The sequence below is a fragment of the Alternaria arbusti genome (assembly GCF_024043155.1).
Source record: "Alternaria arbusti strain BMP 1465 chromosome Unknown scaffold_2, whole genome shotgun sequence".
NCBI classification, from domain to species: domain Eukaryota; kingdom Fungi; phylum Ascomycota; class Dothideomycetes; order Pleosporales; family Pleosporaceae; genus Alternaria; species Alternaria arbusti.
In genome coordinates this window covers 333,440-348,771 of record NW_026249942.1, presented here as the reverse complement: position 1 = coordinate 348,771, position 15,332 = coordinate 333,440, and the positions used below count along the sequence as shown (strand labels likewise).

General features: G+C 52.4%; 9 protein-coding genes across 9 annotated transcripts; 4 read left to right on the top strand and 5 right to left on the bottom strand.

The window, feature by feature from the left end:
* Positions 1 to 441: 441 nt before the first annotated feature.
* Positions 442 to 2,153, top strand: J4E86_001650 (uncharacterized protein; the record flags this gene model as incomplete). Its single annotated transcript, XM_051442216.1, has 2 exons — positions 442 to 898; positions 955 to 2,153. The coding sequence occupies 2 exons, from the start codon at positions 442 to 444 to the stop codon at positions 2,151 to 2,153; spliced, it is 1,656 nt and encodes a 551-aa protein (XP_051305804.1).
* A 615-nt stretch (positions 2,154 to 2,768) lies between these two features.
* On the top strand, positions 2,769 to 3,241 carry J4E86_001649 (uncharacterized protein; the record flags this gene model as incomplete). Its single annotated transcript, XM_051442215.1, has 2 exons — positions 2,769 to 3,020; positions 3,089 to 3,241. 2 exons carry the CDS (start codon positions 2,769 to 2,771, stop codon positions 3,239 to 3,241), a joined length of 405 nt encoding a protein of 134 aa, XP_051305803.1.
* A 470-nt stretch (positions 3,242 to 3,711) lies between these two features.
* Positions 3,712 to 4,233, bottom strand: J4E86_001648 (uncharacterized protein; the record flags this gene model as incomplete). The annotated part of the gene is made up of 1 exon (XM_051442214.1): positions 3,712 to 4,233. The coding sequence occupies one exon, from the start codon at positions 4,231 to 4,233 to the stop codon at positions 3,712 to 3,714; it is 522 nt and encodes a 173-aa protein (XP_051305802.1).
* A 561-nt stretch (positions 4,234 to 4,794) lies between these two features.
* Positions 4,795 to 5,298, bottom strand: J4E86_001647 (uncharacterized protein; the record flags this gene model as incomplete). Its single annotated transcript, XM_051442213.1, has 1 exon — positions 4,795 to 5,298. One exon carries the CDS (start codon positions 5,296 to 5,298, stop codon positions 4,795 to 4,797), a length of 504 nt encoding a protein of 167 aa, XP_051305801.1.
* Positions 5,299 to 6,228: 930 nt separating this feature from the next.
* J4E86_001646 (uncharacterized protein) lies at positions 6,229 to 7,029 on the top strand (the record flags this gene model as incomplete). The annotated part of the gene is made up of 1 exon (XM_051442212.1): positions 6,229 to 7,029. The coding sequence occupies one exon, from the start codon at positions 6,229 to 6,231 to the stop codon at positions 7,027 to 7,029; it is 801 nt and encodes a 266-aa protein (XP_051305800.1).
* A 622-nt stretch (positions 7,030 to 7,651) lies between these two features.
* On the bottom strand, positions 7,652 to 10,407 carry J4E86_001645 (uncharacterized protein; the record flags this gene model as incomplete). Its single annotated transcript, XM_051442211.1, has 5 exons — positions 7,652 to 9,303; positions 9,374 to 9,419; positions 9,466 to 9,620; positions 9,701 to 10,159; positions 10,209 to 10,407. The coding sequence occupies 5 exons, from the start codon at positions 10,405 to 10,407 to the stop codon at positions 7,652 to 7,654; spliced, it is 2,511 nt and encodes an 836-aa protein (XP_051305799.1).
* A 740-nt stretch (positions 10,408 to 11,147) lies between these two features.
* On the top strand, positions 11,148 to 12,033 carry J4E86_001644 (uncharacterized protein; the record flags this gene model as incomplete). Its single annotated transcript, XM_051442210.1, has 3 exons — positions 11,148 to 11,187; positions 11,241 to 11,306; positions 11,357 to 12,033. The coding sequence occupies 3 exons, from the start codon at positions 11,148 to 11,150 to the stop codon at positions 12,031 to 12,033; spliced, it is 783 nt and encodes a 260-aa protein (XP_051305798.1).
* A 94-nt stretch (positions 12,034 to 12,127) lies between these two features.
* On the bottom strand, positions 12,128 to 13,141 carry J4E86_001643 (uncharacterized protein; the record flags this gene model as incomplete). Its single annotated transcript, XM_051442209.1, has 2 exons — positions 12,128 to 12,661; positions 12,749 to 13,141. 2 exons carry the CDS (start codon positions 13,139 to 13,141, stop codon positions 12,128 to 12,130), a joined length of 927 nt encoding a protein of 308 aa, XP_051305797.1.
* Positions 13,142 to 13,440: 299 nt separating this feature from the next.
* J4E86_001642 (uncharacterized protein) lies at positions 13,441 to 14,373 on the bottom strand (the record flags this gene model as incomplete). The annotated part of the gene is made up of 1 exon (XM_051442208.1): positions 13,441 to 14,373. One exon carries the CDS (start codon positions 14,371 to 14,373, stop codon positions 13,441 to 13,443), a length of 933 nt encoding a protein of 310 aa, XP_051305796.1.
* Positions 14,374 to 15,332: the final 959 nt, after the last annotated feature.

Genomic DNA, 15,332 nt, shown 5'->3' with positions numbered 1-15,332 from the left:
GCCACAACACGAAAGCCATAGAAACCTTAACAATCTTGTACGAGCCTCTGAAACAAAGCTGGCAATACAGCCGGTATATCATGCCCAAGCTCTTCCCGGGCATTCAACCACGCGAGTGCCGAATGAGGGAGGTAGCCTCGGGAACTCCCCGCAGTACTCCTCTCCTCCAATATATTCGACGGAAGAAATAGACTAAACTTGAGGTCGCGCATCATAGTCCCCTGATCTGCGCATCATATCCAAACATGTCGAGCGCACGGTCTTCCACTTCGAGGAGTACTTCCGGCATACGAGAGGTATACGCACGAACTCATTCCTTCCACCGGTAAAAGGTCGCTCACGGCTTCTTCGTGTTGATGATGAACTCACAATGCGAAAGTATAAAGAGAGGGGATATTCGTATGGACGGGTAGGAAGTACATCGACCAGGAAATACGCACCATGATCTTAACCAACTCTGTTCTTCTGACCCTCGCTGGAGCGACCCATGTCGCTTCGCAGTCGTTTCAACTGACGCCTGTCATGGGTTGGAACTCATACAATCAGATGTCATGTAGCCCCAACACCCAGAAGATCACCACGACCATCAACTCGCTCGCGAGTCGCGGGTTCGTCGACGCTGGCTACAAGTTCTTCCAGATTGATTGCGGATGGGCTTCAAGAGATGGACAACGAAACGCTACTAGCGGCGCACTGAAGGTGGATCTGAAAGCCTTTCCGGGTGGGTTGAAGCCTTTGAGCGACCTTGCAAGGTCAAAGGGCATGAAATGGACAATGTACTCGGATGCCGGTGTGAGAATGTGCGACCCAGAGGCGCCAAGCCCTGTCTTGGGCTCGTTAGGTCATGAAGCTGCGGACGCGGATTTCTTCAAGACGCTGAACACCGAATACGTCAAGTGTATGTCCGAAGGAACGTGGTCGCGCACTGTGATCATCAAGCTGACAGCCTTCCAGATGACAACTGCTATGCCGACGGGCCTGCAGCTAGCCAGAATGCTCCCAAGAACGCCAGAACCGATTTTGTCACCCGCTTCGGTGTCATGTGGAAGGAACTGCAACGAGTTGGTATCCCAGGAATGTTGATCTGCCAATGGGGCGTTCCATTCACAACCTCTACCGGTCTCCAGGGACCTGCTCAGTGGACGAAGCCCATCTCGACTTCCTTCCGACTTTCAGACGACATTACTTCAGGTTGGGCCTCCATGTTCCGCATCTACAACCAAGCTGTGCACATCGCCAAATCAGGTCTAGTCGCCCCGGGGCACATTGCCGATGCTGATCTGCTCATGGTCGGCAACTCTGGCATGACGTTTGACGAGCAAGCCACGCACTTTGCCGCGTGGGCTATGCTGAAGTCGGCGCTCATGGTCTCAACCGACGTAGCGGCTCTGTCGAATGAACTCGTCGCTGTTTTGCAAAACAAAGACCTGATTGCGATCAACCAAGACTCTGCTGTCAAGCCGGTCACTCTCCGTCAGCGTTGGAGCGGGGATCGCGACCTTTGGGCTGGTGACCTCGCCAATGGAGACATGGCCGTCTTGGTCGTAGACCTCAGCAACACTGCGCGTACGCTGAGCCTGCAGCTCTCCGAACTCGACATCGCATCGGCATCGATCAAAGATCTCTGGACGGGTAAGACTGTTAGCGAAGCCTCCCTCTCCAAGCAAGTCAAAGCGCACGGATCTCTCGCCATCCGCCTCTCCAACATCCGCCGCTCGACAGCGGCCAAACCCACGTACAAGTATGTCTCCGCATCAACCGGCTCCCTTTCCTCGGGCGCCTCCACCCAGTCCTGCTCCGGCTGCGCCTCTTCTAACAAAGTCGGTAACCTGGGCGGCTCGTCGAACGGTCGCGTAACGCTCTCCAACATCCGCACATCCAAAGCCACACAAACAGTATTCTTCGACTACATTAACGGTCAGGTTGACTACATGGGCGGCAGCAACGAGCGCGTCGCATCGATTAGCGTGAACGGAGGCGCAGCAAAGACCGTCAGCTTCCCCCTGAGCGGATACAACTGGGACAAAGATGTATACAAGAACTACGGCGTCGAGTTGTCGGGCTTCAGCACCACAGGTACCAACACCATCACCATCTCTGGCGCTGGAAGTGCGTACGCGCCGGATGTTGACAGGGTTGGTGTGATCGCCTAGTGCGCGGCCGGCCTCAATTCGGCGCATTTCTGTCTCTCCAGCCACGCTTGATTAGCCGGCTCAGCCACCTTTCTAGCGGTCTGGACATCTGTTTTGCAACGTACTACGGATGTTTATGAAGCACAATGAATGAACATCACTATATTTTCGGTCCGACGCCAAACCTCCGGCTGGGTATCATGTAAATACGCACACAACTTACTCTTCTGTGAGCGTTCTGTCAGCCAAGTCCAGCGCATCATCGCGATAAATTTCTCCGTGTCGCTACCTCGTGCGCTAATCGAGTGGTTGTTTGAGTTGTCGCATGTGCCAAATCTTACGATGATTGATGCGATATCTGCGTATTCGGTGTTTCTCGCATCTAGGCTTACCTCGTAAAATGACTGACCGCGTTTCCAACGCAGCGTAGCATAGCACAGTGCATCTGACGTATGCGCACCTCTTAGCAATGCAGCGCATGAGCAGATATTAAATATCTCGGCCCTACAATACGCAGGTACAATGATGAATACATAAAGATCTTCACGTCCTTCGTTCCTTTCTCCATCACTCCAGGCCTACAGTTGCACATCACCGCTTCAAGCCTCACTTCCAAACACCAACAAGCACCTCAAGATGCAGCTCCAGTACCTCCTCCCCGCCGCATTCTTCGCCGCCTCAACCATAGCCGCAAAGTTCAACGGCTTCTCCGACATCGCCTGCCAACAATACGACGGCACCTACATCCCGATGACAGCAACCCAACTCCAAGACATCGTCGTCAAGAACTGGGCGACTACGCAAGAAATTCCCGAAGCATCGCGCTCCTTCACTGCGCCTGATGACAGGAAGCTCTGCCCTTCGAACTCGGATGATACGTACAAATGGGTAAGTTCTTATAGCATGTGACTTGGCTTGGTGGGATGGTTTCTGACTAGTCTTCTTCTGCGATGTAGGTCTCGATCCCGCAGTGGGGGCAGGGAAGCAAGTGGCCCGCTGGTAATGGTGGTGCGCTGGCTGTGGTTTACTACAAGGAGACTGATACGTACAATGTGTGCCGTTATCTTGCTGCTGCTCAAGCGGATGGGTATAAGGGTGCTTGCAAGTAGGTGGTGGATTATTTGTGTGATGAGCGATAATCTAGACCGATCATAGGGTGGTGGAGCGTGTATATACATAAACATATTGATTGTGGTCGTCGCAACGATTATCGGTTCGTCATGGTTGTAGCACGGATATGGTAGTCAGCGGCGTTACATTCTCGCTACTCTTTCGCCAGGATCGATTTACCCAGCCTGATATCACATTGCTTGGTTGGTCTGTCACTGTCTGACCCTGGCGTTTGATCTGTGATGTATCGAGTATGAGCAAGCGGTACGTCAAGTTTAGAACACCATGGAGTTATTGGTAATTTGTATTGGATCGAATACGACTACGTGTGATAACTATTGACGGCCTACGCAACGAAACTTGCGTACTAAGGAGATATACCTGTGTGTTAGTATTGGTGGAAAGGAAAGAAGCGGTGCATTTGATGTGGAGGGTGCCATTTGCACGATAGAGCAGGATGTCGATGCTCTTATAGCTTATACATCTGCTTGAACGCTGCCATACCTCCTGACGGTTGTGACACGAATCCACTGAAAATCTCGGTGTCCCACTCGTCAAGGAATTGCTGCGGTGTCCAGTACTTCCGGGCTTCTATCATGCTTCTAGCGTCCCAAGGAGCACCAGCGTCTCCATCGAAGTGGATGAAGCCAGAACCTTCGGTGATCTGTCGGACTACCGCGTAGAATGAGTCCGGTAGATGATGAGGCAGTTGGAATCTATCCTTCAGTGCCGATTCGCTCATAGGTACGCCCAAGTACAGTGGATCGTACAGCTCACTGAGCTGTACATCCTCATGTCTTTGCATATAGTCAGACTTGAGCATGGCCTCTTGAAGGCTAGCTGCGTGCTTAAACGTCTCCCATGCGATGAGGCTTTCGTCCTGATGACCTTCGATATGGATGTTGAGAACCTCAGGGTGCGGGATACGATCGAAGGTAGAAAGAGCCTCGTCTATGAAGTCTGCAAAGGGGCGAATTAAATTCAGCTTCATTATGTAATCTCGGTTCCCATGTTGAGTGTCAAAGGGCGCATGTAGCCAGAATGGGTGTGTGAGGTTTGTCCAACACCCCACGTGCAAGTCGATCCGGAGGCTTTTGTTCTCGCAGAGGTAAGATTCAAGAGATCTTACGTGTGACTCGGGGTAAGCTACGGCCAATTTGTTCTCCCGGATGATAAAAGGAAGTCGTATGCGCAATCGAGTACTCTGGGGCAACCTTTTGAGGTAATCGACTGCAACAGTTGTGGCAGAGAAGTACCAAGCTAAAGGTACTACAGGATCGGTCCATGCCAAATGGCGATCAGCGTCTGGGGGGAGGGGGTCGGCTAAGAAGGACTCCAGAGCAAGATCAGTCTCGGTTGGTATCAGCGCCAGGTCCGGCTTCCACGCGAGAAGGGCGTTCTGGCATCCAGGCACAAATGGAGGCATCATACCGCGAATGCTGAGCGGGCTCACGATGGACTCGGCTATGAGTTGGTCGAATTTGGGATGCGAGGATGCGAGCTCTAACGTGTAATGTAAGGCGTCGCAAAAGGGTGCTGACGTTTGCCACCGTCAGTTGTAGTCGAATGGGTTGATTCCAGTCCCCTCATATAGCTCATCTCCTGCCTTGATGGCACCGTAGGCTTTTCGATAGTAGCAGGCGATATTGGGAAAGCGGGTGGCCACCTGATCAACCATCTCCGGGATGACGCATTCGCCCTTGGCCACGAAGTGCAGCATATGCATCTTCATACGCCTCGCGCTTTGTATCAGTCGCTCAAATCGTCCAGCTTTGGAGTCAAGATCCTTTACGCTGATGCAGTCTTGATCAGAACGCACGGGGAAGAAAGTTAGGGTGTTGGCTCGCATGGCCGCATCCTTCATCTCCCCAGCTGCTTGCTTGCAGCAGCGTGTCAGCGCAGTCATCTCCTGATGTTTTTCCTGGGTCTCATACCGAAGCTTATCCGAGGCATAGTCGTAGAAAACGCCATTTTCGTCGTGCGCATAGTGTTCGTAGATGTTATCGCGCAATTCCCTGGGGAGGCGGAATAGAGGTGACTGCAGTTGGTCTAACATTGTGAGAAGTATGATGGCGGTTTTTCCAAGTAGTAGTGGTACGATGGTAGTAGAAGGATGGTGGATATGGAAAAATATGATGATGGAAAATCGATGGGAATCGATGGTTTAAGTGCATTCGGGACATCTATGGATTGCCAGGCATCAGCGAATCACGTGATAACCCAACTTTGGTTCAGGGTAACACCAACCTTGGAATCGCCCGGTACTACCAATGCACAGTCGCGAAGTGGCAAGTTCTGATATTCTCAATCAACTTTTAGCTGAAACTGCGACATTGTCTAATACAGCATACCCCCGGGGCCATGTGAGCAGCGAAGAACACACCTGCAACCAACGTACATCAGTTTTCACGATAACTCCCGAGGTCGTGTAGGGTCGTAAAGACTGCGTAGCATACACGCCTCTCACTTGATCAGGCGAAGATGCGATACGCTGGTATCACATATGGATCTGCCAGCGATGAGCAACCACTTACGATGAGTTGGATAAAGGACAGCGTGTGCGTGTGTACATTCCCCGCACGTGCCATCGAGGTGCCATGTGGGATGGGTCCCGAGGTCCTACCGAGAGCCATGGCCTCTCCAAAACGCGCCCCCATCATCGAACATTCTCGCATTTCTTGTGGTCTCGGAAGCGCCAGATGAGGACGCACGGTCTCTTCTCGGTCATGGTCCTCTGTCGATCATTGCCCTTTCGCTACGCTTTGCTCGGTGCTATTGTAAAATGAAGTCTCCTGCATCAAAGCTTGGCATCGCTGCTGAGACAACGGTGGAAGCACCTGACCCGCCCTGATACCTGTGACGGTATAAATCAGATCGACAGACACGGATCTCTGTTGCTGGATTGACTCGCGAAAGTGAATTTAAACATCCGCTGGAGATCATACCTACCCATCCCTTGTCTTCTCCTCTTTTCGAAACTTCCTCTATGCTTCTCCGCAATGACAAGTCCTACAACGGCATATCCGACCCGCTCCAGAGTCTACCGGCTACGGCATGTACCAAGCAGTATTCCGGCAACCCCTCTCCGCTCGCTCGTCTACCACGCGAACTACGCGACCAGATCTACGAGTATGCCCTGGGTGCCGACATGATGCGCATATTGAGTTTCGGCGAGACAAAGATAATAATGCTGCCAACCTACGCACCGGGTCGTGTGTACTGTTTGTTGGAAGACGGTCTTCCGATCTGGATGCTATCTAGCAAGATGATTCTGTCTGAAGCACTCGAAGTCTTCCACCGAATGCAGTGCTTTGAGCATATCGGTCTTCCGCCGTACGCTCAATGGAAACTTTCGCCCACCCGAACGAACCCCCTGGTACTCAACCAAAATATACGTCACGTAAAACTCAACGAGCCACTCGAAGTGGTCGGAGATTCATTTCCATCACCGAGCTCCTGGCATCCCGGATACAACGATACGTTTCTAAAGTGTCTCGCTTTATGGCATCCTCCGGAATTGGACGTACGCTGTGAGGTATTCTCTAATAATCCGGAAGGACCTCGCATGAATCCAAGCGAGGTACCAAAGTGGCACAACAAGGTCCCTGTGCGGAACCCCGATGTACGTGATCGGTTCAAACAGCTTCTCGGACAGTGCAAGAGCATGACAGTGGAAATTAAAGTCCCTCACGGTCTTCAGGAGAATGAAAAGCTTTTGAACAACGCACGAGCTTGGGCTGAACCTAAGCTTGAGCAGAAGAGACAATATTTTGCTGACTTATGTTAGTCGATTGAGGCATGGGCGAGGGAATTGGTTGGCGGGAGCACGCGCTTCTTAATGAAGAACGAGAATGACGGAGGTGAGGTGTACTATACGGATGACGAAGACGATGAGCATGACGAAGATGACGAGCATGACGGGTACAACGTGTATTACGAGCATGAAGAGTATGGCAGCTCTTGGAAGCATGGTATTCCTCCGGAAAAGTACTTTAGGGCCATATGCGAGGCGCGAAGATTCGACTAAATGTGTCGCATAGAAGCACTGAATAACGTTGGGGATTGGTACTGCGGCCTTGCAATAGCCATCAACATCAACACAGCGAATTTAAGCTCCTCCTAATAGTCTCAGTCTTTTCCACTTGATACCATTACAGACATACGCGCATCCGGCCGCATCTTTTATGTGATGTCTCTCACCAGATATTTCTACCATGGAAGAATTGAAGCCCTGGCTCCGAACTGAACAACCTACATACACCGCGTAGTTCTCATCGCTGGTCTCCTTGAAAGCACGGGAGATCTAGCAATGCATAGGTATACCATGGGAAGCAGATTCCATTGACTTCCCTCTACCACCATCACTGTCCACAGAAAGCGTAATAACATTTCCTCTTCCATAACAACCCTCACTTCCCCCTCCGCAACCCCCTCAAAGTCCCCGCAAACCTCCTCCTAGTCACATACACAAACCCCATAAACACCACCGCAAACACCACACTCCCCGCCCCCGTCCTCTGATTCATCCCCGCCTGTTTCTTCGCCTCCTCGTAATACCCCTTCACCTTCTCCGTGACACCATCATCCTTCTCCAAATCAGGCATAGCCATGATCTTGACCACCAACGCCGACCAGCCCGTGAAGTGCTGGGTACGCTGTCCAGCGCCTTTGACAGGGTCGTATTGCTCCCAGATATAGCCTGTTTGGAGGTACGAATTGAACACGGTGTGCACGATGTTGCTGCGGAGTTCGATGTAGATTTCGCGGCAGCGTTGTTGTGAGGGGCCGGGGATTTGGGCGAGGTCGAGGAGGTTGGTGAGGAGGAGGTAGTTGATGTTTATCCAGATGGGCGAGCGCCAGTAGTTGTCGTCTTTGCCGTAGGCGTCGTCTTCGGGGCTTAGACTGCGGACGCCGAAGTCGGTCCAGAGGTGGTTGGGGTCGCGGAGGAGGCTTAGCATTGCGGGTAGATGTGGGTGTGAGGGGTCGGTGAAGCCGGTGAGGAGAGGGAAGATGGATATGTAGCCTTTGTGGCAGGCGTGAGTGTGTAGGTCGTTGCGTACGACGGCGTCGCAGTAGGTGTTTGGTTCTTTGGACCAGTGTATCGTGTCGATGTTGGTTTTGACTCCGCGGATGTGGTTTTGGTATGTGAGCGCATCGTGGGCGTTTTCGGTGAAGAACGCGATGCGTTCTAGTGTTCGTGCCATTACGCCAACCCAGCACAGGGCATCCAAATGCAGCTCGGTGATATCAGGAGGTTCCGCTCGAGGGTAGTCGTCCAAGCCGCTGGCAAGGTTCGTGCCTGGTGTCCGGCCACGCCATCGGTAGCCCTCATTCAAGTTGGCCGACGGAATGGAATGGGCCTCCACGTCTCCAGATTGCGACTTCCGGAACCAGTCGTAGTGCTTCTTGAGGTACGGATACATCTTCGTCACCAGAGCTTTCCCAGTCTCTGCTTTGGCGAGGTAGAAGGAGTCGTGACCATGATATTTTGTCGTCCCTTTCAGCATATCGATGAACTTGGAGATGACCAGAAACATCGTTGGCGGGTTCGCAATGTGTGGGAATTGGGTGACGAATTCAGCAGGCGTGGCACCCTCGGCTTCCGCGCCTAGAATCTGCTCTCTTGCTATCCAGCCATCATCATCCATGAGGTTTAAGAGCCAGTCGCGTATCACCTCGAGAGCGAGATCAGCATCCCACTCGACGACAAGGAGAAGATGAAAGCCCTCATCCCATAGGAAGCCCCTTGGAAAGGCTGCACGAGATGGCGTATGAGTGAGGAGCTCATACGGGCCTTTCGTCTCCGGTGTTGTATGCTTCTTTGCGTCGACTGACTTCTGCCAGAAGTTTGCAGTGGTCTCAGCGTATATGGCCTTCTTCGACGTGTCGACCTTGGCAGTGCCGGTAAAGTAGCCTAGTCCACCTAGCAGATTGGAGAAAGTATTCCGAGAGAAGGCGCGATGCATGACGGTGGTGAAGGGCGTTTTCGGGGTGAACACTGCGTCGAAGTTCTTGGCGAAGGATGCGAGGGTTTCCTCTAGACTGGTGGTAAGACCGGCGGCTGGAAGGCATTAGCATATCTGGTTCATGGACGCGCTTCTTCGTATAGAATGGCGGAGGTGAGTACTCACAGGTCATGGCTCGTTTCGCAGTATCACTCGAGTACAGGATGTCGAACTGCTTGAGGTTAGTCGCAGTTTAAACATATGATCGTGGTGCTGACCTCGAACTCCCCATGGCACACCATCTGCACTAACTGTAAATTGCCGTTGCCCGGAGCGTCGCGCAGTACGATATCATTTGGTCCTGGCTCGGTGCGGTCTTTCGTTTGGTCTTTCAGCGACTCCAAGAAGGTGGCTTCTTGCACATGCTCATCAGCTGGTTGTTCATGACACGATGGGGAGGTTCGAAGCACAGGTAGATGGGATTGAAGATATCATGGCATTCATTGTACTTACATTTGCCCTGCCACAGCCTATCTTCCGTAACGTTCAGCGTCTTGATATACGCTATTTCCCGTTTCTCATCTGCATTGATGGGCACAGGGATATGAATCCCCGCATTACCCAACTTCGGATGCGCAATATTCATATTCACAGCCTGAACCGTCTTCTCATCGGCCTCAAACTGTTGACGCGCCTCGAGCTTGCAGTCGGCACAGGCTTCCATGGCCTCCATGCCAATGTAGAAGACCACGGTAGTCTTGAGGTCTTTGGGTGCATCAGGCCTGGGCATGCCCTTGATGCGCAACCCCCAATTACCCTGGCTCTGGCCTTCAGAGTGCTTTATGAACTCGGTTATAAGGTTTATTTTGTTTCCGACGTCTTCTATCATTTGTCGGCCGCCTTCTCGTGTATCGTATGAGATCCAACCGTACTTGGCCATGCCGTCGCTCTGGTTCACGTCATGTCGGAGTGCTATAGAACTGGTTAGCGCTGTACGCATATCCTCAAAGTGTCTACTTACTCGTCTCTACATCTTCCAGCTTCCCCCACATGACGCCCGCAATGAGACTTTTGGGCATGCGGGCGCGCAGACCCAGATACAGATTGGGACGATAAGGGCCCCATAGTAGCGACTCGTTGCTAGTCGGCACCTTGTGGTCAGCGGCGGACGCGTGTGGGAGGAGCGTGAAGAGGAGCGCGAGGAGAGCTGGCGGGAGCATGATGACGTCGAACGGGTGCGACGCGTTTCACGACGCGTTGACCAATTGCTCTCAAGCTCTTCGGGACGACTGCGGTGGCGCGAGGCTTCGGGGCATATCTCTGCTACGTTGACTTAGCTCTTAGCTGACAGCGACAGCAATGCGCCGGCTATATCGGACATATTTGCCCAGACAGAGCGGCCTTGGTTCCTGCTGCGTTGTGATTGGATGACGCGCTACGCCATGGCCAAAAGAACTCTACTTCCATCTTCAATCAGTCGCACGCGATAAGAATCACAATTCGCTTTACTCATCGTTCGAAAGATCTACAGTTGTATTCGCCTGTGAATGGTTTCGGGTCAGTTACAGCGACTGGTCGTCCGCATGTTACTACGAATGCATTCATTCGGTACCTGTCATGCCACAGAAACTTCATCCTTTCCAGAATGTATTTCGAAGCATACCTGGGTAGTACACATTACACAGAATAACACCTACTCTTGACGCCAAAACATGATACAGGGCTGAAAGCATAACAAGGATGCCAGCTATTCCAACCCGCCAACCTCCCGCGCGACGTCAGCGGTCCACTCACGCCGCCGAGCCCCCACAATCTGCAAATGCGGATGAGCGAACTAAAAGCCAGCCATCCCGCCTTGGACGCTGGCGATCCCGATCGACTCCAGGATAGCAAGATATAAAGACTTTTACGCGATTTCTGCCACAGAACGAATTTGGAGCCGTTTCAAGATTACAGCAACATGGAAGAACAAGTAGAGCGCCTAGCAAACAAGGTCTGGGGTATGTGACAATTACGAGTTGGAAATAAGAGACACGTGTTGACGAGACCGCAGACCAATATCAAGATGTCCCTGCATCAAAGCGCTTGCTAATCGCCGTATCCGGTATCCCAGGGTCCGGTACCGTACACGCACGAACCTCAACCCTCTAACCCGCTGACCACGACCAGGCAAAACAACACTAGCAGCCATCGTCTCAACCAAACTCAACGAGAAACATGCACAGCAATCCCCTGGTACCGCCAATAGCAACCCACTCTCAGCCTTCATACCAATGGACGGCTTCCACCTCTCGCGCCAACAACTCGACGCAATGCCCGATCCAGACAGCGCCCATGCGAGACGAGGCGCGGCATTCACATTCGACGGCGACTCCTTCTACAGTCTCGTGAAGAAGCTGCGAGACCCCATATGTCCAGAGAGCTCCACACTCTACGCCCCCAGTTTCGACCACGCGCTCAAAGACCCCGTTGAAAACGACATCGCCATCGCGCCATCCGTCCGCATCGTCATTTTCGAGGGTAACTACTGTTCTTTGAACAAGGCGCCTTGGAATGAAGCTGCGAAGCTAATGGATGAGCTTTGGTTCGTGGATGTGGACTTTGATGTTGCGCGGAAGAGGTTGGTGCATCGCCATGTTAAGGCGGGGATTGCGAGGGACGAGGAGGAGGCGAGGAAGAGGGCGGATGAGAATGATCTTGTTAATGGGAGGGAGATTGTGGATTTGAGACTTGAGGTGCATGAGTTGGTTAGGAGTGTGGAGGATGGGACGTGGGCGCCTGAACAGCAGGGGGTGGGGGATGGGGCGGATGAGGGGAGTAAAGGGGGGATGGCGGGACGGGTGTGATGATGTGTTTGCTGATATCTAGTATTAGCAGTGGATAGCCTGGCTTTCTTCGCTGTTTTCGGCTCCCAAGTATAGACGCTGCACTACCGCGCATTCATGATTTCTGCGTGGAAACCCTGATAGTCCTCAAGACTGTTTCCTTTTCATAATAGGACGTGTCTCTCGTATCATCGCATTCGTGCACCTCCGCATCACTACCAACGATACCCTTCGCCCACACTTCCACCGTCGCCTTCTCCTCGAAAAGTTGATCCGAACTGTCCAATTCGCAGTGCTCGCACACGTTACTCTGAAGTTCAACAGTCAGGCCTCTGCAACACCCACGAAGTCCTTCTATCTTGCCATCTAGGTTCCTTCTCCGCTTTTCCCTTCTCTTCTTGTTGTGTGGGTCCGCTTCCGTACGCACATAACTGCACACCTGGCAGAAGAATGCCACTTCGCAGGTGAATTTGACGTCTTTGAGTTCTGGTCGGAGTCGCTGCAGGTATCGCACAAACATGGTGTCGACCTCGTCCGGCGCAAACCACAGGTCTTTCGCGGCGCCTCTAGCCCCTTGCCAATTCAACGTGACTTTCCATGTCATTTCGACGTTCTTGATGCTGTTGTTGAAGAGAAGTGTGTTTTTATACTCGCTGCGGTCCACCGGGTTTGGTGGTGCACGATAACATGATTTCACACTGAAAACTCTGCGGCGAACTTTTGGTGTTAGGCTTACCCTTCGTTTTGTTCTTCCATATTCTGTGGTTGGGACATATGTCTGCGTCCTGTAGAAGAGTTCAAGCGCTTCCCCAAGAATCGTTTTGCACGAAAGTAGCCACTCAGGAAGGCCCATGTAATGGTCATCGAGACAGCTCGAGGGGTACTTTCGGTTTTTGGCATCGATGGCGAGGTTACGGTAATGAAAGGTAGTTTCATCGGAACCGAAGGCGTGCTCCCAGATCATGTCGCGCAATTCGCGAGGCAGGCGGGTGAAGAGTGGTGACTGCTCATTCTGAGTGGTGATGAGTCTTGCTCGGGCAAGATCTTCTTTTGTGCTGCGTTGGCGGCGCTTACGGGGGACGTGGGGTCCGTCGTCGGGTGAGTAGCGTTTTTCGTTGCGGAGATGCATGTTGAGAAGTGTTGCTATCTGGCGAGAACCTGACAGGAAGGTGGGAGACGACCTCTGAACCGTACGCCGCGATGGAGGATTGCTGTAGAAAGAAGAAAACATGGCTTCACAAGTGGGATCGAAGTTTAAGTAGCCGTCGTATTGGTATAGAGCTAACTGGTTGTGGCTAGCGTCATATCCCCGTTGGAGACCGAGACGTAATATGGACGACTGTATTGCCTGGAACTGCAGCGGACGTCTGTCGACTATCGATACAGCCTCGATGACTCTTTTGCATCTGATCTAGATACCATACACAGTTATGTGCTCTTCCTCGATGCGTTTTCTTCTACCTTCCGCTCAACGGTCGTCACATGTCGCACCCACACCGAGTCAGGCTGATAAGGCGTCCAGGGCTCCCAACCATCGACACGACCCAGATCGTTCCAAGATGAAGCCCCACCCATACCGACAAGCCTCATTGCACAATTCTCCGCATCGTCCATAATCGACAATGGCGTGCCACCCTTCTCAGGATCTGACCTAACCACGACAGTGACCTTGGCTTTACGAAATCTCTCTCGCCAGTCTTCTTCCCAATGACGGGTGAGGTTGTGAGATTGGTAGTTCTTATAGTAGTACTCGGTTCTGAGGTGGTACCAAATCAGCTCCAAACGCGCATCCTCCAGAAGTAGGTTGTCCATTAGCTCGAGGAAAGGAGCAGTCAAATCGCAAAAGACATTGATGTTCTCAGTCCAAAATTTCGGAATGTGATATCCAGGGACCAGCTTCACAGTTCTTACGCCACCAGGAGTGAAGACAAGCGAGTTCGGTAGTCCAGGCAACTCATTCTCGGGGAATAGTGGTTGACCAAAGGGTTGGAAGGCGTAGGTGCGCGCGATCATGTCTAGAAGCTCGTAACAAATCTGCTGGCTAGACAGCGACCATAGTGGGAGACCTCGCTTAGTTGGTTTCAAGCGCCGGACGCCTAGGTAACCTTCGGTGTCCTGTGTTGCAACAATGATGAGCGTATCCACGCGGAATGTGAGATTCAGACCATCAAGTAACTCCAAGTAGATCTGGTTTCGAATTTCGCGTGGGAGATTCAAGAGGGCGCTTCCTTCTTGAGACGGAATCTCCGAGACAGTAGGCCGAGCCTTTCGGGCTTTGGTCATCAGACGCTTCGAGGAGCGAGTGCCTTTTGTCGGCGACAAAGCGCGTTTCTTCGACGGCGCCTTCTTGGTAGGAGCCATATCGTCCTCTGAGCGTATGTGGGCAGTAGGTTCGAGTGGCGAGGAGCGATTGTAGCAGCCAGGCCGAGCTATGAGTGAGCTATGATGTCGAGTTGGGTGATGGGCGAGCGTCGATCGTTGACTGTCTGTCCTGCGTAGGTCAGAAGATCCAGAGGTACCGGATTAAATATGCGAAAGTATCCGAATTCCAGCGCTAGATATTCTCGTGATCACGGGCACGGTCCTTATCTGGTAATGAAGGAAGGCGCGACGAATGCTGCCTGGGCCACCCTCTTCGTGACCCGATTAAAAGGTCGAGAACACCGCTCATCTTACCAATTCGCCTGACTTCCTCAAATCAACTCATTTCCAACATGGAAGCAACAATGAACTCAACATACACAAACCGCGCCAGCATCGAGGACACCTCAAACCTCGACCACCTCGAAACATCCAAGTCCACCGCGTCGGCTGCGTCAGCTCCCACCTCATCCCATAACCTCCTTCTCGACCTTCCAGCCGAACTTCGAGAAAAGATATACGCCTTCGTCTTCGGCCCTTCCCCCCGCGCATCTACCGCCAGCAAAGAAACCTGCGTCCAGGCTGTAGTTCGCGACTTCTCGACTCCTTCCTGCTACTATCCCGGATACGCAATCATCGGCTTACCCAAATGGTTGCTAGCCAACAAACAGATCCACGCCGAAGCGATGGCTGTGTTCCGCCGATGGCGTACGTTCGTGTTCGATGACCCGATACCTGTGATGGAAGATGTAAATTTGTTGGACGAACCGCGGGCACTACCTGCTTTCAACAGTCTGACCTGCGGTGGCAGCGCCAACATTGATAGCATTGTGTTCCAACCTGGCCGTACTGTGCAGTTTAAACTGCACTGGCCTGTTCGTCCCAGGTACACGCGAGGCGAGATTGCACGTTTCCTCGAGAAAGCGAAAGAGGATGACACCGAGTTTCTCGATTGTATT